We start from the raw sequence: 24,506 nt of genomic DNA on the forward strand, positions 1-24,506 counted from the left end.
TTACCATTATTTCTTTTCTCAGCTCTTCGCTTCACACAAAATTACTAGAAGATTTTTGTTGTTTATTTTCTAGTGATATTTAACTGAACTTTTTAGTGCCACCTGGGGATAGAACTACTTTGATTTGTGTATGACTACAATTAAGGCAAAGTCTTCTTTCTCCTTCTGATGTTATTTTTTAGTGTAACAGAAATGGCCAAATAATTTGGATTGACAAATTAATTCACTTTAAGACATTAGAGTTAAATAACTTTGAGGCCTATCGAAGGACTAACTGAAAACACTGCCATTGGTATTTGACCACTTATTGGTCAATTTGCTCAAATTTCTTTGTTGAAAATAGGGTAACTTTGCTAAGGGTTTAAAAAAAAACCTGGATGGATTTTGGTAAGTGTTGTTCAAAAGTAAAGGTAAAAGATAGGGGAATGGCAACATATATTTTTTCAATTTATTTAAAATAAGTGGAATACAAATACTTTCAACTATTATCATTACACAATTATCAAGTATCATGATACTTGCGAGAAACATACTTTAAATTATATAAATAACCCCATTCCCTCAAAGTGTTGTAATACTTTAAACAAATGCTACTACCAATTAATTTAATGTTAATTCCAGTAAGTAGTTAAAACTATCACGAAAGAAACTAGAGGCTCAAGAGAGCCTGAATCGCTCACCTGGTTAACCATTTCCTTATTTGAAAAACTTGAGGAATGAGACAGGCTAAGTTAAAATCAACTAAATTGTCAAATGCAGGAAATGCTTTTCATAGCATTTTCATGGCCTGAACCAGAATTTTGCTAAAGGCAACAATTTTTTTTTTTTTTCAAAAACCCGTCTTAATCCGAACGGTCAATTTGTGTGGGATACCCTAAGGAACATGTATGCTAACTGTCATTGAATTCTGTAAAATGGATTTTGAGAAGCAGATTTTCAAAGTTGCATATGCGAAAATATAAAAAAAACTGTTTCAGGGGCCGTATGACCAATCGTTTTGAAAATTTTGGTCATAGGTCTGTCTCATAATGCTAATATTACCCAGACAGAAATTTGCTAAAGGCAACGATTTTTGAGTTATTTGCAAAAAATTGCCATCTGAACCTATGTTCTATTTTTAGTAACGGCGGCAATATTTTTTCATGAATCAACAATACCAACAACCATTTTGTGTGGAATACCCTAAGAAACATAAATGCCAAATTTCATTGAATTCTGTCCAATAGATTTTGAATAGATTTTCAAAGTTGCACATGCAAAAAATCCGAAAAAAAATCTGTTTCCGGGGCTGTAACTCCTACATCAGTTGACCAATCATTTTGAAAATTTTGGCATAGGTCCATCTCATGATGCTGAACAATTTTATTCCTGCCAGATATTTGCTAAAGGCAACGATTTTTGAGTTGTTTGCAAAAAACTGCAATCTGACCCCTATGTTCTATTTTTAGTAACAGCAGCCATGTTTTTTCAATGATCAAAAATCCCAACGATCATTTTGTGCAAAACACCCTAAGGAATAATCATGCAAAGTTTAAAACCTGTCAGTTTAGTAGTTTCAGAGGAGAAGATATTTTAAAATTTGTCCACGACGACGACGGACCCCAAGTGAGCTAAAAAGCATCGTTATAGAAATATCCTTATTGTGACATGAATCGCCATTCATACAGAAGTTTAAAGGTACCAGAAGTTCAGCAGGTTTTTTTTTCCACACTCATTTGTAATATGCAATCTATCAAAATTTCATATTCTATGTATTTTTTAAAATAAAATAAACCTATTTTTTTTAAACTTCTATCCTTAAAAATCTGAGAGAAAAATGCTCATTACAAACTGTGTCAGTATACCAATCTGTTATTCCAAAGTTCTTCTTCCTTTCATTTGAACAGGGTACGTGACTGATCAACCTAATGCCGGAAAATAAATGCTATTTTTCCTCCATTCCCCTGGGTGAACAAATAGGAAAAGTGTTTTTTTTTTTTTTTTTCAAAAAAATACATCCATTTTATGACACAAATAAATATTTACAAAGGTCTAATACTATAGTTTGACCCTTGTCTGGGAATATTACAATCACTGAACACATCAAGGAAGACAGCTTTTTTCCCTCCTGAAAAAAAGAAATAAATTCAATGCAGTTCAATCCATAAATAATGAAAACTGAACAAAATAAAACCATATTACTTATGGCTGTCATGAACTTGTAGTGAATCCATCTGCACAATGAATACTTATTTGTACAAAATGCCAATAGTTTTTCTTTCTTTTTTCTTCTTCCCTGAATTGACTTTTTATGAGCAACTGAGCGGGTGTTGCTAGAAAAACAGAGGATGCTTACCGTATCAGTGCACTATGGTTATGCTTCCAGTTTTTGTGGAGTCTTAGATGCTTATTTACTTCTGTTTTACCTTGCATGTACAGTAGTCCCACTCTTGAGAGAACAACCCATTTGCAACATAAAAGAGGCTTTACAAAAGGGGTGGTCTCTATAAAGGAATTGATCTGAAAATCAAAATGGCTGAAAATATATACAAAATGTTCCTTATGTAACAGATTTGCTTTTCTTTTGTAGGACCTTTATGTATAATCCAGATAATGTCTGTTACATGTTTTATGAATATTAAAATGCCTTTTATTATCTGTTTAAAATGCAAGTATGACACATTAAAATATAACAATGTATTTAAACATAAGATGCATTCATTAAAAGAACTTGAACGTGTACATTGTATCAGATTTACTTTGAAAAATGAACTGATGTCAGACTGTTTTCATAATTAAAATGTTCTCCTTTTTCCAAATAATATTTTGAATTTGCATTTTACACACCTTAAAATCTGCCGCCAGCTTCCTCAAACTGTGACCCTTTTCAGTTAATTTAATGACTTTAACTTTGTTTTCGAGTGTCAACACTTTCATTTTTTTTTAACAGATGTCATCTTTGTTTACCAATTGTGCAATCACAGAAGTGTAACTTTAACCTTTCAGGTCAAACTATTGAACATCCGGTCTCAAACTTCTGGTTTATCATTGTTATCAAAGTTGTCAATAAACAACAGCATGGTTGTTTTTGAGAGGACAAAGGATATTTTTGGCCGAAAAAAGGTGGCCTTCAAAAAGGGGTTAATTAGTATATAAAAGAGTTAATGCAAGAGAAATATGGCCAGGAGAAAGGAGTGGTCTTTCAAATGAGGGGCCCTAGAAAGGGGGACTGCTGTATAATATTTCAGTGATTTTTTATTCTTGGTTGTGTGTCAGTTATCCATGCCTGTCTTTGTCTCTGAATTACATTCTTTTAGTTTCCACTATAATCCTTGAACTCTCTCATCATTAGTTTGATAAAGAAGTGTATTTCTTATAAAAAACATATCCCCAATACATAAACAAAACTGTAAAATTTACTTATTTTATTCATCTCTTGCTTTCTAACCTACTAGGTAAATTAAGCAATGAAAAACACATTTTTTACTAAAATGCAGTTCTTTTTTCTGGAAAAGTAGAAAATCAACATTTTAACTACACAATTTGATTGTGCTTTATATGCTAACAAATAAAAATGCTTACAAAAATCTCTTAAGAATGTCATTTCCAAACAGTTTCCAAATACATAAACCTATGGTGCTGCTGCAGGGCACAGTTGTTCAGTTTAACCTAAACAACCTGGCATCTGACATCTATCATTGATTGCTTGATCCTATAAAAAACAGATAATTACTTTTAATACATGAAATAAAACACAATTTGCCAAAATTATACCACAATACTTGAAATTCTATGCATTATGCTATGCAAATTAGGCCTCAGACTGAATCATGAACAATTTATGGTTTACTGCAAGAAATATCACTAAAGTATGATAAAAGAAGATATTCCAGACCTGTCAACAACTACAATATTCGTCATAATAGAAATTTGCATTAAAATTGTTCTACAACATGGCAAACATGAATAAATTTGATATTAAGTGACCAAAATCCTCAAAAATATATATTATTTTTAGAAAAAATACCAATTAAGAATAGCAAAAATGCATTAGGTGAGTGATTTTTACTTTCAAATGTAAGTGTGCACACATACACAGAAAAATTCTATATCAGCCCAAACACAAAAATATGTTTGTTTGCTGTTTCTCAACCCAATGATTTAAAGCTTAGGTCAGTAGGTAGGAAAAAACAAATTCTTCTATTGAAATTATCAGAGAGGAAGAAATGCATAAGGAATGTAACATAAGTGAGGTAATTAGTTAGTCTCGTATCCATGATGATTTATTATTATTTTATCCATAATTTTATGTTGCTTATGATGTTATATAAAAAGTGTGTATCAATTATATCATTGATATGTTAATTTGTAATTATATTGTAATGATCAATATCTTGAATTATGATACATGTACAACTTTCATGCATATAGAATGTTTCAAGAAATTTGATTTTAACTTAAAAAACCTAGACCAATCCACAAAGATTGGGAAACTGTCAAACCTTAAAGTCAAAAGCACATGTTTTCTACTTTCACTTTGGTGGTGTTGTGCTGCAGTACTCCTTATCAACTGGACATACCTCCTCTTTCCTGTCTTTGAATCTGTATATAAAAATCACACATTTTATCTACTTGGATACATCTTTAAATATGGCCAAAATTCAAGTCAAAAATTACATGCAGCTGTTTAAAAAAAAAAACATAAAAGGAACTCTGACTATTTTATTAGCCTCCCTGTTTTGACGTAGACCCGCTCAAGAATATCAATACAATACTTGTACCTATTACTATAGGCAAAGTTTGCGATAAATTTTTTAAAAAAATCTTGAGTAAATGTGATATGTTTTGAAATACCTTACAAGTTTTTTTTATAACTTCCATGGGAAATAAGGTTGTAGCCGAGAAAGAAGTTGGTTTGTTAAGGGCAAAATTTGGCCTCAAAAACAAAGTCTACATGAAAAAACTCTAATATTGTTTCTCAAGCTCTTTAATGTGTTCTATAGTTGATTTGATTGGTTTATGGTAATAATTTGAACATATAAGCCCTTCAAACTTGACCGAGATTGGAAAAATCTGTTAAAAAGGCTGGAAAACACCAAATTTTGTGTAGTTTATTACTCTTTGAACAATGGCCACATGCATGTTGAATCTCTTGCTTCATATATTTTGTGTATAATTGTCAGTTACAACTCGTGTAAAAATATCTTGAGTCAACAGATGTGTGGCAACTTCCGCTCCACACAAAAATCACCGTAAAAATTGCAGAAATGTTCAAGGTTTTTGTAAAAGTCTCATAAATGCACACTGTTATTTCTGGAATAAAATCATAAATCTTGTCAAAAACATCTTAAATTCAGTGTTTGCCACCATTTTACTATACTGCTATTACTTAGAAATCAGATAATCAAATTTTCAAAAAAGCCCAAATTAAGAGGCAAAAAGGGTCCTTACCAAACATTCTCCTTTATAGGTATAAATTCTGAAAAAAAAACTCCCATTACTTTCTATGCTTAGCCATCACAAAATCAACACCCATATTTTTTTACCATTCAAAACCTGGATTTTTCATATATTGTTTAGATAAAAAGATATATAGTTTCATCTTATGCCGCTGTCAAACTATATGGTCATGCAGAACTTTTTGGCAATTCACATGGCTTGTTTGTAAACAATGTATTTCAGCACTGTGTTTCTATACAGGACATCCCTATTCTTTAGATCTTTGGTGAAAAAAAATATTTCAGTTCTTGAAAAAAAAAAAAATAAAAATTACTAGAAAAATGAAAGTACTGTAAGAAAAAAATTCAAACCAAGCAGTGTTATTCAATGGTCTAAGTTCTGGCACTCATTTCCTTACCTCAAATTTTTCTCCCCAAAATGGGCAGTGCTTGTTGATCTCATGAATATTTAGTGGTTTTATACCTATAAGGGAACAAATTCCATCAAACCTAAATATTTTTCAGTAAATTACTCATTTTTATATTCAAAGACCAAATATTATGCTTTATTTAGTATCTTGCCTCCACTTGTGGCCAGAGTAAATTTTATATTATTCAGCAAAACTTTCAGGGGTTGAACATTTTTTTGGGAAGACCCGAGCCCTGGACTTTTTCATCTTTTGTACACTAAGCCCGAACAATGTTATGTCAAGTCCCAATAAATGCAATTTTGTTATCTGATATTCTTATGTATAATTCTAGGTTTGCAGGGAAGAAGACACAGTGTCAATTGATTCAATCTCCACATCTGATGCCTTGTCATCAGCTTTCCATTTCTGCATTTTTTTTAACTGTGAAATTATAATTGAGCAACGATCTTATCCTCAAAAAATTATCAACAAAATTTGATCTTTATCATTCCAGCGCTTGATTAATAAAATTTGTAGCATGTCAAAAAATGTGTCTGATCAAGCGCAGGTGTGATTCAGACTTGAGAATGACTAATCAATAGATCGATCTAGTAAATACCCATTCTAAAAATAAAGTTATTACTATTTATAGGTCAGGGAATAGATCAAGAAACATGGTCCAAATAATGACAACGAAATCTTTCAAAAATTAGTTCTATTTTTTTTAGATTTGCCATGCCCGACAGACTTATTTCATTGAAAAACGACAAGTCCCGAGGTGCATTTTTTTTAGTCCTGGGCATCGGGCTTTAGGAATTTTCAACCCCTGACTTTTCAATTTAAAAAAAATTCTGTTGATTTCTTGAAGAAAACCACTTAACCAAAAAAAAGGCACAAGAATATCTGGTAATGATAATCAAATATTGTTTCTAGAATTTTACAATGTAATTTCATGACAAAATTTTAAAAAAGGGACACTATGCTGTTCACTTGAAAAAATACAAGTTTAGGAATGGAAACACACCCCACAATAAAGGGCTTACACATACAAATTCTGAAGTATATGAAATACAAGTGACTAATTTTGTGAAACTAACACTGGATGAATATGATCTTGTGACTAAATCTCCAACAAGCAAACATTCAACAGAAATTCCAGTCTCCATGACATCTATGCAGTTGTTGTGTACAAATCAGGCAGCTAAGACTGAAGTAGAAAATGTGCTGAGAATAAAATTAAGACTGCACAAGACAAATCTTTACATTAATCTAACTAAATAAGTTATTCAGAAGTACTTTGATATATGAAAGCCATATTTATACATGTAAAAAAAGAAAGTTTTTCAATACATGTAAAATAGAGAGTTTTGGAGTTTTTCAAATGTCTATGGTAGAACACATGAAAATAGCTCCCCCCCCATTTTTTTTTTGAAATCCCTAAAAACAAGAGAAACCTACATAAAACTTTTATTTTTATTCACTGTCAAGAAATACAGTTATGAAATTACTATAAAAAGTAGATATGGAAAACAGAAATATGAGCATATGATGTAAATGGTGCATGATAAAAAAAATAATGAAAACAAGGGAGGTAATTAAATAGACCATTTTTCAACTGATTGATTATATGAAAAATAAATCCTTTCTAAAATTGAATTAGAAGGAAATTTATAGTAAAAACTTTTATTTGTGCCTACAGATCTGAAAGAAAGACAAATAGAACTGTAACAATAGGAAAAAATAGTGACATGTAGAATAAAGTATTTAGAGAGCACATACAAATGTCACCGAAGTAAAAAGGTTACTTAGACAGGATTTATTGAAAGAACAGAAATGGGATTCAGCTTGAACAGAAGTGGCAAAGTGTACTAAGTGCAAATACAAATCAAAAACCTTTAACTTGTACGAAGACGTTGAAAGCAACAAGCACGGTCGTCGTGCAGCAAAATACATGTAAATGTAGGCAGGCAAGTGGGTCTTCAACACACACCAATAGGTACATCAAGTTACCATCAAGTTTGTATGGCATCAAATATCCCCCCTCCATCTGTATCAGGTATGCAGTATAGATCAAATTAAGTGGCTAAAATAACAGAAAAGAAAAATGAAGACATGAAAATGCAGAGAGAAAAGGTAAAAAGGGTGAAAAGACTACATGGCTAGGATCCTAAGACAAAAAATGTCCAGGCCGATGGAATCTATATCAGCAGAATATATTAAGGTATTGGAAAAACGCCATTCCAACTAGCAACACAGTCTAACTTCTCTGTAACTGACAATGAAACATTCAAACATTATGTTGTAGCCACAAATCAAAAATCAAAGCTGTGCTCATAAAAAAGAAAAAGCATACAGTAAACCAGAGGCTCACGTGAGCCTGTATCGCTCATCTGGTTTAATTACTTGCTAAATATTTCATATAATTTTGCGTAAATTTACAAGGAATTTTCCTTAGATGAAGATTTTCTTGCAATTTAAAGCATTGGTAAACAGGAATTATTGCATGGGACAGGTTGGAAAGGGGACATAATGCATAGTTTGCAACCCCAACATACTAAAATCCGGAACCAGGCCTTTAAAAATGCAGAAATTGCCATTGTTTTGCGGAATCCATGAAATTTCTGCAAAACACAGCGTTTCTTAGCCTCCAACATGATTACTTTGCTAAAAAACTAATCTTATTAAACTAGGCATTTCACATCCAGTTTTGTATGGAAATATAGTTTACAAGGCACATAAATGCAAACAATGTCCATCAAATCTTAAGAATTATTTAAATAGACTGATTCATAAAGGATATAAATTCGACATTGTTGTCAGATCATTAAATCTTGTCTTTGTAGGAAAAAATATTGATACTCTTATTAGATCATTACATTATAACTTAATCATTCATATTTTAGCATTTTAGTCATTGCACAACTTCTTGCTAGACCAACATAGTCTATGATGTTGCAGTTCTAAATCCTTTGGAAGTTTTGTAACTGATATTTTTTGTGTTGGGAGGCTTGAAGATTTGTCATCCTTATTTGTGTCCTGAGCTTGCTTTCAGTAACTGCGAGCATTCATTGTTTATACCTCATTTGTTTGTCTTCTATGTTATTGTTAATAATTGTTGAGGTACTTTTCTAATGAATTGGATGTATTTCAGGTTGATTTTTACTGTGTGTCTAACTTTGTATTTATTTTAGCCTTTGACCATATAGAGGGGGAGGGTTTGGATCCAACAAAACTAGTTTAACCCCGCTGCATATTGTTTGCGCCTGTCCCAAGGCAGGAAATATAGTCGCTGGCATGTAGTTGTCTTTTTTTAAAACATTTTAGTTTCTTACCATAAATGATAAACTGATATAGTATTGAGGAAGGGCCGGACCTTTTTCGGGATGCTGGGATCAGAGGTTTTTAAGCTCAGGATTTCGGGATTTCTAAGAATTAAGCCCGGGATTTCCGGAAATAAATCCACCGGGAATCGGGATTTTAGCAGTTTTTAAGTTCCTTTGTTGTTCGGGATTTCGGGATTTAGTAAAAATAAAGTCGGGATTTCGGGATCAGACCCCCTCCAGCCCCCTTCAGTATTGTGTTCACTGATTTATCCACTTTGTTTTTATTGGGGCAATTTAGAGCTTGCTACATGGAGGAAATTTCCCACTTGTTGAAGATCATGTGGCGACCTCTAGATGTATATTTTCTCAAGCGGAAACTTTGGTTAAGTTAAGATCCACATTGGCAGCCATTTTGAAATGGCAAAAGAATCACAAGCTTTCATCTCCTCATGCCAACGATCATTTGTTTCCAGTTTTGTTTCATTTGGTCAAGCGGTTTCCGAGAAAAAGATTTTTACATGTTTTTCTCATAGGGTCCAATGTTAAAGTAAGATCCTCAGTGGCGGCCATTTTGAATTTCCGATTGGCACCAAAATCACAAACTTACATCCCTTCATAAAAGTGAACATTTGTGTCAAGTTTTGTTTAATTTGGTCAAGTGGTTTCCGAGAAGAAGATTTTTACATGTTTCTCCCATAGGGTCCAATGTTAAACTAAGATCCTCGGTGGCGGCCATCTTGAATTTCCGATCGGCACCAAAATCACAAACTTTCATCCCCTCATACCAGTGAACATTTGTGTCAAGTTTGGTTTTATTTGGCCCTGTGGTTTCAGAGAACAAGATTGAAATGTAAAAGTTTACAGACGGACGACGGACGCCAAGTGATGGCAAAAGCTCACATGGCCTTTGGCCAAGTGAGCTAAAAACTAAATTAACATGCAAGACAGTATTGGAAATGAACAAGCCTGGGCAAGAACTGCGAGATGGGTTTGAGCTTAATGAAGTAACCACAGATCCAGACAGTAGTGCATATAATGCTGCAGAAAGCATGGTCAACAAAGGTCTTACTTCAACTGAACCAGTACATTACCTCAACAAAAGACCCATGTCAGCCAACCATAGGAAGTATGTGACAAATCTGTCAAGTGTGTGTGATATAATGCCAGCTCGCTTGAAAACCCCCCCAAAAAAACACCTCCATGGGCTGTTTGCTTCTGACATAGCAGCAAGGTGACAAGCAGAATACATGACACTACAAAATTCCTGATGGGGCTCTATCAAAACTATCATATGTTACTGATGCCATAGTATCATAGTGAACTGTTCCTGTGGTAACCATTCAAAATGTTAACTTTATTTATTTGCATGTTCAAAAATTAAGAAATCTAAGACTTGGATTGAAAAAAATGCTTACTTAAAGCAGGGAAATTTTGAAATTGAATCAAATGAGAAGTCCAAACATGTTTTACAACAAATTATAAACTACCGCCTAGATAAAGTGATGCTTGCTACATATAAGTTGAGCCCCGTAATCACGCTATTAGAAGTACTGTACCAGCAAATATAAACTATGCGAGAAATTTTTCCAGTTGAATCCATACGCCAATCCATAAAGTCAACAAGGGCACTGGCAACTCTATCATCAGACTGTGTGTAGTCTGATCAAATCAGGGTCAACAGTGGCCAAGTCACTGAAAACCAGAGGCTCCTAGGAGCCTGAATCGCTCACCTGGTTGAATTTTGCCTTTCAAGGGCAATAAATTAAACAAGAAATTCCCCAACAATTTTGACTCAAGAAAACTTTGATAGGACTTATCATAAGTATCATTTCAGCAAATGAAAGTTAAAATCTATCATAGTTTTCAAGACATTGGCTGAAAACTGAAAAAATAAAAACCTGTCATTTTCCCCTGTCAAGGGCAATAACTCTTATAAGGAGGCATCTAACAACTCTTATGCCTGAAGACTTTTGTAGTCCTACAAATAAGGATCGTATCATATTTTGAAAGAATTTGGCTAAACCTAATGGTTTTGGAGATATATGTGAAAAACTACTGTCTAACCCCTTTGTTCTATTTTTATTAACGTGGACCATTTTTTTTATGGATCAAAAATCCCCACATCAGTTCTATGCAGGATACCCCAAAGAACACTCATTAGAAGTTGGGTACCAATTGGTCAAGCAGTGTCAAAGGAGAAGATTTTTTAAAGAAATAACATTAAAAATAGGAAAAAACATTGAAAAAGAGCAATAACTCCAACATGGCTTATCATATGAAAATGAAAATTTTTTAAATCAGCTAAACCTACAGTTTTGGAGATATTTGCAAAAAACTACTGTCTGACCCCTATGTTCTATTTTTAGTAACGGAGGCCTTTTTTTTTGATGGATCAAAAATCCCCACTTCAATTCTATGCAGGATACCCCAAAGAATATTCATACAAAGTTTGGTACCAATTGGTCAAGTAGTGTGAGAGGAGAAGAGTTTTGAAAAATTGTTTAACGACGACGGACAAGTACGACGGACTCCAAGTGATGGCAATAGCACATACGGCCTTTGGCCAGGCGAGCTAAAAATGGCACTTTGAAGATATGGGTTCCCAGAAAACACACCTATACTAGCTGAAACTGACACACAATACAAAAAAATTCTTGTCACCATAGAACAACACAGTTTCAGCCTTCTACCCAAGCTAGAAGCTCACTAGCAGAAATGTAACAGTAAAGAAGAAACTTATAGTTTCATGATGCCTCCAAGTGATGGCAATAGCACATATGGCCTTTGGCCAGGCGAGCTAAAAATGGCACTTTCAAGATATGGGTTCCCAGAAAACACACCTATACTAGCTGAAACTGACACACAATACAAAAAAAATTCTTGTCACCATAGAACAACACAGTTTCAGCCTTCTACCCAAGCTAGAAGCTCACTAGCAGAAATGTAACAGTAAAGAAGAAACTTATAGTTTCATGATGCAAACATACTTTGTAAGACAGCAAGCAATCTAAGATCACTTGGACGAGATCCAGAGTGCCCAGGCTATCCTGGTAACTGTTCAGCCAACATGAAATGGAGTGCTACAATAGGCAATGAAGAGAGGTATTTTGAAATACTGGGTGATATGCTAAATGACCATTTATATTTGGACAATTAACAACAGATGGTGATAGTCATACGTTCAGATGATTTAGCCGGAAACAAGAAGAAAATTTAATTATCATACCTGAGAACCGTCGCGACACCAGATACTTAGCCAAATCACAAATGCGAGACTGTGACAATGCTAAATTTAATGAAATGATGCTACAGTTTGTAACTAAAACAGATTGCACAATGCTAAAAAAAAAAACGATTTGCTTTTGACTTAAGCAACAGCTGCACAAAGGGTTCAACTTCGCTCTTAGTCTTAGGGAGTTTGCAAGAGATATGAACAAACTTGTAAACAGATTTAGCTATGCAACAGATAGTATCATTGCGTGTTATACAAGACATTGTTTAGAAAAGTACAAATCATACTCCTATGTATGTAAAGGTACTGAGCAAGATCACTGGGGCAAAGACTTTATGCCAGATGTGGAAGCAAAATGCTTGTACATGACAGAGGATGATAAGAGGCTTGGGTGTAATATAATCAACATTAGATTTGGTCGGACAAACTTCGTTAAGACTCGTTTTGGGACAGTGACACTTAAGTGTGAGGCTGTAAACCGAGGCTATGGAAAGTCAGGTCCAAAAGAATCCACTCACCTGAGGATCTGTTCTGCTCCTATTAATTCATACTACTGTCTGACTACAAGTGCAAGCAGGATTAATCATGGACCAGGGGAATCTTGCCACTTCCGACAAATTTGTATCCAGTCACCAAGCTGAAAAGACAAAATGAGAAATATGAATATGATAAACAAAAGACACAAAAAATGAAAAAAGTTAAGAATTGTTTCTACAATCAGGAATTTTACAACTTATGACTCAATACTGGATGAGCCTGGAACATATAAACAAGAGGCTCCCAGGAGCCAAAATCCCTCATCTGTTTAAATTTTTGCTTTCAATTGCAATAACTGTAACAAAATGGTGTTGGACAAGTATGACTCCATGAAGACTTTGTTAGGGCATATCATGAGGATTATTTCGTCAATCAAAAGTTTCATTCTATCTATTATAGTTTTCAAGATATTATCATATTTTTTTTTAATTCAAACTCATATTAAGTATTTACATTTCATGTCATTTAAAGACATACAATTTGTGTTATTACTAAGAGCACTGAAGATGAAATGTGTAGATTTCAGATATTTAATATCACAAATCTACATGTATTTACCATATTTGACTGCACAAGGCAAACAATAAGGGCATCTTACCATATTTGACTGCACAAGGCAAACAATAAGGGCATCATGTTAATATAGTATTAATGTATGGCTTTTTCTGTATTGGCCCTGTTACATGCCCGAGGTATTAATAATGGCCATTACAGCCATCCGAGGCTATTAATAAAAAGGGCATATTACAGGGCCAATATGGAAAAAGCTTTGCATTGATACTTTTTTTAACCAACTTTATATCTATTACTGAAACATATGATTTCACCTTAATTTGAAATAAGTCTGTATCTCGATGAATCAAATATTTATGAAAATAAATCATGATGGTGTTGTTTCTAATAATCACCCCCCCCCCAAAAAAAAAAAAGAAAATAATAATTAATCTCTAGTACAAGATTAAACATACCTAATAATTCAATATACTCAGTTCCAGTACCATCTTTCAACAAATTTAAATCTCCTAATCTAATTACATGTAATTGAATTAGATCACTCTTACTTAAAGTTGTCACTTATTAAAGGTAAGAAAAACTATTAATGCCCCATACTAAAATTAGTAATGCATGGCTGTGATTTCCTAGTGACCGGCTGTAGGAATTTCCAAATCGTAACTACCAGTTGTAAATGATGGGCATTTCTATACATTTTATGTTGGATAATAAAATTCTATAAAACTTTTAAAGTTTGGACAAACAGAGAAGACAAGCAATAGTTAGAATTGCAAACTAATTCTTGGTCTATTTATTAACAATTGACATTATTTCTATCTTACATCTACTCCACATGATTTTTCATTGATACATGTAGGAATTAATACACATTTGTACATATATGTAAATAAACTAAACTGGTCATTGTGCCCTGTACAAGTAATACAAATGTACACTCTCCCTTGCATAACTACTATTGATCCTGTCACATAATATGTGTCTGAACAAGGTTTAATTTAATATATATACATGTATCTTCATATGTAGACTGCTCTATTTAGGTTACAGACCACCAATTCAACCAATGAGCATTTGGAACGTACGCAAAAATAGTTCTACGCAGAAATTACCCCTGTTCCTCATAGTGCTGTGAAAAAAGTTCTCATCTCCTTTAAAAAATTTAAACAGTTTCTGAAAGGAAAAACATTTCTGTACATTTTATAGGTGCATTTTGCTTCTTGTGATGTGAAGCCTAATCTCCATAATGATTTCTAAATATACCCCTATCTTGTGAAAACACTGGGATTTCCCATGCTATTTATAGACACTTCACTTCCGGTGACCAGTACTGCACTGCAAGTCAGCTAACCCCACATGCCATTCAGAGGATTGTGAGCTGGCATATGTAGAATCATGCTGATATATAGTCCTCTGCAGGTTAAAGTTAAGGTAAAGTCCAGAGAAGCCATTGAATATTGTGAAATTAGCATAGAAGCCTATGGGAAGTGGAATTAGTGGTTTTTAGCCTCTACTGTTATTGGATGAATATATATATAATAAGGTTAAGATTATGTTTTGTAAAAATAAATTCATCTTTTCTGATAGTTTTCAAGCCTTTTCCTATTTTTTTTACTTACATTTATTTCAAACAGTGAATGTGATTTTTAAAAACTTCAGGAAACACATGGATGTATGTACAGGTACGTGTATCTCCGTTGTTCCACTGTTGCTGTTGTCAAGAACCTACCTCGCCTGGGAAAAAAATATAACTCCAAATGTATTATCCACATCAAAGCATAGCTTTTCCATGATAGGAAAGGCAATCATTGTCTTATTTGCAGCTGTCAGCTGTGTCTGAATTTTGTTTATGTTACATGATATGTGTAAAATATTCCCATCATCCATCGAGAACTGCAATAGGATACAAGAGTACAATTATTCGTAATGCATTTTCCATAGGGTACCTATGTACTTTGAAAATTAATTTCAACAAAACCACACAAATTAGCAGAAAATGGGTTTCAGTTCCTAAAACTAGAAAAGCATACTTTTTATTTGCATAAAAAAAAGTATATGGTCATGCGGCAAAAGTTGATCGAAATTTCAGTTGTTATGGACTCTTGAAAATTCAGCACAAAATACACTGGAAAAAAATGAAGCACCTAGATTTCATTTATGAGAAATCATTTCAACCCTATAACAAATTATTAATTATTACCAAAATAAAATCAATCATAAATGGGTAAGTTTTGAAATGAAAATAAATTTCAAGCCATATCCAACCAATCAGGTACCACCTTGTATTCAGTACTCAGTACCATGTTGGAGTAAAAAAGTTCCCGGTAGAATGTAAACAAATAATTGCGCATTTGTATCCTATCAAAACATGAAGCGGTTAAGAATCAGTACTCAAGTTCGCATTTATAAAGCACATCTTAACACAAGTACAGAAACCAAGTTAGGTGAAAATCTGTTAAAGTTTAGTCGAGATATTCCCTTTTTAGGTTGGAGTGCGAGTTTGCGGCCAGTGCTGAAAAATTTCCACAGAAAGCAAAAATCAAAAATTAAAAATGGAAAATTTCTTGTTAAAATATCTTAGAAATTATTCTCACTTATGTTTTCCAGCACTTTAAGCAATACTCCTTTTATGCATGTACAAGTTGAAATCTAAATTTATTAAGGGTAGAATCTACCCTTTTAATAGTAAAAATACAAAAAAAATGGAAAAAAGGTTCAAAACTTTCTAAATTAAGTGAAATGAAGATCCACTTTCTAACTTTATCATGTAATTTTTAATCGTTGGTGATAAGAGGTACCAGAATGACAGCAACAAATTTTGCTTGTCATCATAATAACTATAGAAGAGCCATGAGATCATCAAATGGCATCTTTGAAGAATTTTATATGTTTGAAGGGGGGGCACCTGTTGTTTATCCTGTAAATAGTGCAAAGACTGAACTTTTCACATCAACCTGTACTGCAAAACAAGTGTATAAAATAAACTTGCATCAGAGCACATCAACACTTATCAATGCTAAATTAACAGAGTCAACATTTCTAATTTATAAAATGTCAGGATTCAAAAAAGGAAATAAATACACATTTAAATCTGGGAATTTACCTCACAAAAAAGCAAGGACTAAACTTTCAACAGTGAAAAGTGACTTAGAAACACCTAAATACATTAGACTTACAAGGAAAACTCATGAACTGGTTGTTAATGATCCATACACTGATCCTGAGGAGAAGGCAGAGCGGTCCAGTTGTGCGGCCAAGTTACTGCGACCAAAATCTAAATCTGTTCCTGTTGCTAGGAAATCTAAGAAAGGAGCTAAAAAAAAAAAGGTAGGACATGTAATAATAAATAATGTAATTAACTTACAATCAAACAGCTTATTAATGTAGATTAAAAAAAAAATAAATAAACAATATATGCCATATGTGCACAATTTTCAAACTATTTAGTTTTTCCTTAAAACTTGCTAATTTATTTCCAAGAACACAAATTCTTGCACTTTGTATAGTAATTAACCTTTATTTAAGTTATAAAGTAGGAAAAAATCAACTAGATATCAGCCAAATGTACATAAATGCTCCATTAAAAAAAAAATATTAAAATTAAGGGGGAGATAACTGTAAATTGCATTTGAATATAGAAATAACTTTAGTGTTAGTAGGACATAAAATATGGTTTCTTCTCTTATTTTCAGGTTGAATTCTGATTCCCACAGAGTGCTGTGCCTTTACAAGTCAGAAAACATGTGGAATTGCGCATTTAGAGAGCATATGATGAAAAGTCCAGACTGTGATGGTATTTTACTATACGATTTGGACATAGAAGAAAAAAGAGGTTTCTCATCAAGATTCCGACTTATTTGCGCATCGTTTAAATACTTTTCGAAGATGTATACACAGTATGAGGAACTTGAAACCGGCAGACCGGGTAGAAAACCCTCAAAACTAACAACTGGTGTACTAGTTGGCCTGAGTCAGACTCCAATTTGTCCTACAAGCTTGTGCAAAATCTTTCTAAGTGGCAATATCTCAACTCCAGCAGCCTCTAGCCTGCAAAGAAGGACAAATAAAGTATATAAAAACATTGTACAAGTTGTAAAAAAAGACATGAAAAGAAGAAGGGAAGAATTAGTTGAAATAAACCGCCTCCGAGGAAAGAAAAATCCAAGATGTATTAGTGTTCAAATGGATGGCATGTACAGCAACAGACCCAACCCAGGAATTGGACGCACACCGTTCCAACAAGCTAATCAGCTGAAAATGTAACAAAAAAACATAAAATTGTTAATTTGGTTGACAAAAATAAGCTCTGTTCAGAGCATTCTTCTTAGATATTGATTTTTGACTCAGGCCAACTCCAGTCTGAATGTACTGATGAATGCAGTGCTAATATTCCAATGGTGAAGAGCATTGGTGATGAATATGCATGGGCCAGGGAGTGCCTTGAAGACCTTTTAAAAGACAACATAGAAGTAGACTATTTAGTTACTGACCCAGACAGTTCAGCTTACAGAGCTGCAGTTGATTTGTATGAGGAGGGAAAATCAAAAACTGAGCCTCAGCATTTCATTGATACCAGGCATTTGTCGGAAAATATGCGGAAAAGTGTGGAAAAAGACAAAAGTCTCCTAAAAATCATACCAGCACGGACACAAAAGCAATGCCAAAAGCTACTGAATAACTTTGCAACAGACTTAACTGAAAGGTGCAATTCTGAAGTTGCTGTATGTACTAAGCAATTCGGAGGAAATTTTAAAAGAGTTAAATCAAAGATGTCTCATACAGTTGATGCAGTTATACGGTGCTACATGGGAAAACATGACTTATGCAAGAAACATTCTTTTGTATGTGGCAAGAGTGAGTGGCTCAAGAAGAGAAGTCTACTACCAAAGACATTCAAAATCATGCATACCCATGAAAACATGGATTTTATTCGTATCGCAGTAAATAAGTGCCTCGGACCAAAAGCACTTGAGAAGACCAGGCTTAATATGAACACTAACTTTGTCGAGGGTGTGAATCGTAGCATAAGGCGTTCCTTACCTTCAAATGTAATGTACAAAAAGAACTATTCTGGAAGGGCACACTCAGCCATCCATAGTGTAAATCTTGGTCCAGGTGAATCCATCCTTAAGTTGTGTAGTGCCTTACACTGTGACATTCCAGTTGGGAGTACAGCTTACCAGGCTCTAAAAAGTGTGCAAAAATTAGACATTTTACAAAAGCAGCATAAGCAAACACTGGAATACAAGAAATATAGAGGTGAAAAATGTGAAAAACTGTACAAACTCAGGGATGTCATTAGAAGCCAGCAGCCGGCAAAAATCGCCGCCTACTCTTTCAAACGTCGCCGGCTACTTTCGTACCCCACAAAAATAAAATTCATGAAATATTCTTCAAGACCCTCTTTATATAATATACTGACAATATTCATCCACAAATATTAAAGATTGCACTTGAATGACGCATCAGTGTGACTTTAATGTATTGTTCGGTTGCTAAAATAAATAGTCCGCGTTTTTTCCCTGTTTCTAAATATAGACTTTCTTATTTTTACTGAACTAAAAATACTTCGTTTCCGGTCAGCAAAAAGCAACATGTCGGGCCGTAAAAGGTCAAAGCCTGTGACACAGGGACAATCATCTATCTGTAGTTTTTTGTCACCAGGGCCAGCTAAGGCCAAAAAGACAGACAGTGACAATGGTAGATATAAATTAACAATCATATTATTGATGATATTTAATATCTTATTTTAATTCGATAAAATACTAGCAAGGTCATTGGGTATGACAAGTGCCATTTTTGTCAAAACAAAATTTTCAACAAGATTGGATCGATTGATGGTTCAAGCCTGTAATGAGAGAAAAGATTGATATGGGAGTGGTTAATTATGCTAGTTAGCAAAACAATTTAGAAAAAAAAAATAATTAAAAGCTCAAATTATTTATAATTACTTTGTTGTCACTTGTCTTAAGTGGAAAAAAGAAGGGTCTATGCAATGGGGAACTTTTCAATAATAAACAATTTGTTCAAAATTTTTAAAAAATATCACATTTTTTAGGCTTAACAAACAGAAACTTGTATAAAAATTGTAATCTTATTGTCCTGTACAATGGCCCAGGAGAGCCCTAGAATGCAGGATATTGCACCATTTACCCCAGAGCTTACGGGGGCCGCTCGCGGCCCCCGGACCCCCTGCCATAATGGGCGGGTTCGCCACCTACTTTATCTAATTAGCCAGCTACTTAAAAACTTAGTGACATCACTGAAACTGTATGAAAAATTAAGTGAAATTATTGCGTATGAGAAAAACTCGCTACTGAAAAGTGAAAAAGAACAGAAACCTTCTTCTCGAAACAAACACACAGACCATTCCTACAGTGTAAAAAAAAGAAAAGGAGAATTTCTGTTAGAAAATAGTTTTTATATTAATAAAATGAAATATTAAACAATATGGTTTCTGTGATTTTGAGCAGAGGCCTTGACTTTTGCAGTGAATTCTCTCCTGGTTAAACTCATGTTGTTATATGGCTATGTGGTCTGGCTTGACACACAGTTTCTCATGGCAGATATGGCTGCACTCTTTGTCATTAAAAGATTTTTGAAAATCATCCCTTGTGATCCTATGCCTTATCATGTAGGAAAGCCTGTGTGCAGTCTCCCTTTTGCCCTCTCGATCAGGCCATTTCACTACTAGGACCCCATAACCTGACTTGGACTTCCGTGCCCCTATCCATTCAATGCATCCCTTCTCATTGCCCATTAAAATAGCCTTTTTGAAAAACTTTTTCTCAATATCAGCCCAAAAAGCATCAATTTTGAAAAAAAAAGAATGATCAAAGTCACCACAGAGTTTGCAGGAAAGCTAAGCACCAAAAAACAGTGATGAAGAAAAAAAGTGAATGTGATAGTACACATTCTCTATAGGATACAAGAGCGCAATTATTAGTAATGCATTTTCCATAGGGTACCTATGTAGTTTGAAAATTAATTTCATGTAGTGTATGAACCACAACATATCAATGCAAGTATGATGGCATTCGATTGTTTTCTTGTAAAAAAAATGCCATCCCTTTAATACTGTCCTGTCATTCTGACATCTGGAAAATCAATGAAGCGTTCTTCTCCTTAGCAAAAAATCCCTATCACTATCAGTATCTTAACACCCTTGCGTTTTAACATTGCCTAGAGAAAAAGAGGCAATGGAAATTAAGATAACCATAATCCATATTGGAGGGCTTGGCCTCAGGTCACCAAGAGGCTTATCTCTAAATCAATCCTTTAGCTAATATGGTCCACATACAAAATTAGTCCATATTTCCTCTGACCCTGCAACTCTCCTCTTTTTCATTTGGATATTGATATGTAGGGTTGGGTCAGAACGATGTGTTATACAAAAAATTGGAGATTCAGCGGTACCACAGAGTACAGCCCTTCAACCGCTTGCAATGACTTTCAAGTTGAAATTGTGCATGTCACACCTACCTTGTTCGTGGATCGTTATGGTGTATCCATCTGCACCATGAAAACTGATTTATTCAACGGGTCATAGTTTTCCTTTCCTCTTTTGTCTACCCAGACTTGACTTTTTATGAGCAACTCCGCAGGTGTTTCTAGAAAAGCAGAGGACGCTTACCCTACCGGTGCACCTGGTCCATGCTCCCAATTTTTAGTGGAGTCCGAGTTTTTCACTTGCTTTTGTTACTTAGTATGTATGATTTTAGTTACTCTACAGTGTGAGAAACCATTTTTCCCCAACTTGCCATTCTGGCTAGTGGAATATTGATCTTGCTAGTCAAATATAAATTCAACTACCCACATTTTCTTTTTTTTTTTCTGTACTATCATCTTTTTTCTCTTGGATTTGACTATCTCCTGTCTTTCTGCAACTATCTTTTCATTTGTTTTTAAATTTATCAAAAACTTTTCCATTTTCGAATATACCCTCCCATTTAAGTTTTTCAAGTACTTTACAGTAACAAAATAAGTACTCCATTTCTTGTTCATTTTTATTTTAGCAATAAACAACTAATTTGCAAGGTAACAAATCTTAAATTACCAAGATAATTTCGTTTAAATACTAATACGAGATCAGGACCGTCGCCTAGGTTTTGACGCATCCCATTTACCAGAAATTAAAATGGCAGATCGTAAACAATGCTTTACAAGTCAATAAAATTGTGCATATCATGCCAAAATTCACTTGAAATATTCAAGCTAAACTTCTTAAAATGAAGGGAACATATTTATAATGTATGATGTTAAGGGATGTTTTACTAAGTAACCTGTTGGCTGGTTAACTTTCCTTGGACCTTGCCAATCAATTGATGGTCGCCAAATTGACGAGTGTAAGCAAATGAGAACTCGCCAAAATACACATCTACTCGTATTTGGCGAGCGGTTGTTTTCCACACTGCTCTATGTTCTTTGTTGTGAATGTCTGTTTTCCATATCTAGTCTTTGTCCCTAGATTACATTCTTTTTATTACCAATATAACCTTGGTTCCCTTGATTACTCTTTGATTCTGGAATCATTTTCCTGTATGCTAATACCAAATTAACTACAAGAATTACATTATGGAAGGAACAGAGCAGAAACGATTTTTAAGACTGGAATCTAACAGAATATTTCAAAATTCCACAGAAAACTCACGTGTGTACTACCCTTCCGTTCCAAAAGTAACATGCTCTCTTTTACGGTTCAAAAATTTTAAAACATTTTAAATGTCAACAAAACAGGGTCTCAAATGGAAAATGATCAAAACTTCAAAAAAAAAGGTAATTTTTGTAGCAAATTTGGTATCAGCATACAGGAAAATGATCCTGGAATCAAACTAGGTAGATATGACATGCACAATTTCAACTTGATTCTTGAAAGTTGTTACAAATACAAGCAGTTGAAGGGCGGTACTTTTTGTATGGCACATCATTCTGACCCCAACCCGGCATATCAATATCCAAATAAAAAGAAGAGGGTTGCAGTGTCAGAGGAAATTTGGACCAATACAAAATGACCTGAAATGTTTTTAAAATGGACGTCCTTGTTTTGAATGTAGGTTAGTGAGGTCTTACCGCTGATGAATCTGCGAGAGCAGTGTACATTTTGTAAGTCAGCAAAAATTACACTATGACGATTTCAAAAGTTGTACAGAGCTTATATTTCCTGTTTGATTTATCGACTTTAAATAAGGTTTACTTGACTTGATTACCTGCCTGTACTGCCATTACACATTCAAATCGTCTCGGGTCTTAATTATCCTTAATTATGAAAAGGTCCGATAAATTCCTTATAGCAAAAGGATGGTTACCTGTTTGGAATGACTTATGTTCGGATAACAGTCAGAAAAAAAAAAAAAAAACGCATATGGGTGTGGCTATCGTTCGAGGTTCTGTTGTGGAACATTCAAGTCCCAAATAATCGTAGAATTTTTCATGAGAAAATTTTGCTCTTCAATCCTTTGAATAAGTGTCTTTCTTTATTGAAATGGTGGTAAAATCTCAACGAAAATGCTGCTGTTGATAATGTATTACACTTACCCTAAAAATGAACCTCTTTTCCTGGTTCCCCCAACATATCCATGTTTCAAAACAACTTTTTTCACTTGAGTATTATATAATAAGGGCGAAATTTGATGGGGAGAATTTTTTTTTCATCAAATTAAACTTAAAATACAACTGACCAATCGATTGACCAGCAAAAAATTACACTATATAACCTCCGATATTAAAAAAATGCCTCATAACTTAATCAATATTTTCGACCAAACAAATTCTACTAACGTCGGAAAATATCGTATTCGCCCAAAACGGCCAGGGCGCATATATATAATATTGTTTTTATATAAGCTCCATAATTATATTCTTTTTCTTTTTACAAATAGACTTAATATCGGATTTGAAATTCTCAATATCCTTAAATTTTCACTTCATGCTACGTGTTAGTGCACAATAATTATTGACATGGATAATATACTCAATTTTTCACATGCATTAACTAATATACAAACATAATCAGTTCTATTGCTAACAATAAATATATGTTTATATAAACATCTGTTATCGTTGAGTGACTTAATTGTACACTGAACGTTGGTCGTTTAGAGGTTCGAGTTTTCGGAAAATTTACGTTCATATCAATCAAAGGCTTTTTTCTTCTGTTTCCAAACCGAAACTGGTGGGTATTATTCGTCACTTTTAATTTACAATATATATCGTCATTGTGAATGGGACGTATTTCATCGAATGTGGTGAGGGTATATTTGATTTCATGCTTTGTTACCCGGAAATCTTCTATTTGACCAAATTAAAAAGCAGCACTAAATAGGAAGCCACTTAACTACTAAAATTTAAACACAAGCATTGCAATGGCGTAAGTTGCCGTTCGAAAAGTTTGTTAAACTTTTGAATTGTGAAAAAATGTTTCAATTCTAAAATGGTCAGGCAACTCATTCCATAGTTTTGCCGCAGAGTAGGGAAAGATTTCAAGCCATACCTTGTGGTTCTGGGTATGTCAACTGTATTATTGTATCTAAAAGATAATTTACTATTTTTAACAGTGATAAGATTTGGTAAATATATAGGACTGTCTTTATTCATAATCTAAATACTTCAATTGCCATTGTCCTTAAACGTCTTACTTTTAAGGATGGCATTTAAGATTTCATTAATAGGTTTCATAAGAACAGTTATAATCTTGGTATATGAAATGTAGTGCCCTTTCCTGTATTTTGTCAATTTTCTTCGTATTTGTTCCCTGCAGAAATCCCATGACGATGAACAAATCTTAAAATTTGACAAGATAAAAGAATGATATATTGGTAATTTTTGTAGTTTGTTGAAGTAGTTTCCAAGGTGTTTTAAATATTGAGTTATCTTGATATCTTTCTACAAAAGTTAGGAATGTGTGTATTGAAGTTTAGTTTGAAGTCTAAAGTTACGCCTAGTAGTTTCATCTCTTTTTCACACTTAATTTTGCTGCCCTCAAGATCAAAAATAATATTTTTATCCATTGTTTTTGCCAATTTTTAAGTTTATTTTATTTGAATTGTTGAGTAAAGTAGTTTGACACTCATAGTTTGGT

General features: G+C 33.7%; 1 protein-coding gene, 1 long non-coding RNA gene and 1 pseudogene across 2 annotated transcripts; 2 read left to right on the forward strand and 1 right to left on the reverse strand.

Moving 5' to 3' along the window:
• Positions 1 to 434: 434 nt before the first annotated feature.
• On the reverse strand, positions 435 to 16,742 carry LOC148611335 (uncharacterized). The gene is made up of 8 exons (XR_015924110.1): positions 16,606 to 16,742; positions 15,049 to 15,163; positions 12,901 to 13,019; positions 7,721 to 7,910; positions 6,925 to 7,034; positions 4,482 to 4,581; positions 3,562 to 3,691; positions 435 to 2,107 (listed from the first exon to the last, which is right to left on the reverse strand). It is a non-coding gene; the product is annotated as an uncharacterized LOC148611335 (long non-coding RNA).
• Positions 16,122 to 16,816, forward strand: LOC148611336 (uncharacterized). Its single transcript, XM_088595242.1, has one exon. It carries the CDS (start codon positions 16,232 to 16,234, stop codon positions 16,814 to 16,816), a length of 585 nt encoding a protein of 194 aa, XP_088451368.1. The 5' UTR covers positions 16,122 to 16,231.
• Positions 16,817 to 16,927: 111 nt separating this feature from the next.
• Positions 16,928 to 19,299, forward strand: LOC148611337 (uncharacterized; annotated as a pseudogene).
• The last annotated feature ends 5,207 nt before the right edge of the window (positions 19,300 to 24,506 follow it).

This window comes from Perna viridis, chromosome 7 (assembly GCF_037379345.1).
Source record: "Perna viridis isolate PV_CMFRI_1.1 ecotype Kerala chromosome 7, ASM3737934v1, whole genome shotgun sequence".
In the NCBI taxonomy this organism is placed as follows: Eukaryota; Metazoa; Mollusca; class Bivalvia; order Mytilida; family Mytilidae; genus Perna; species Perna viridis.

Coding starts and splice junctions, on each gene's coding strand:
- LOC148611336 (XM_088595242.1), top strand. CDS start 16,232: ATGACAGCAACAAATTTTGCTTGTCATCATAATAACTATAGAAGAGCC.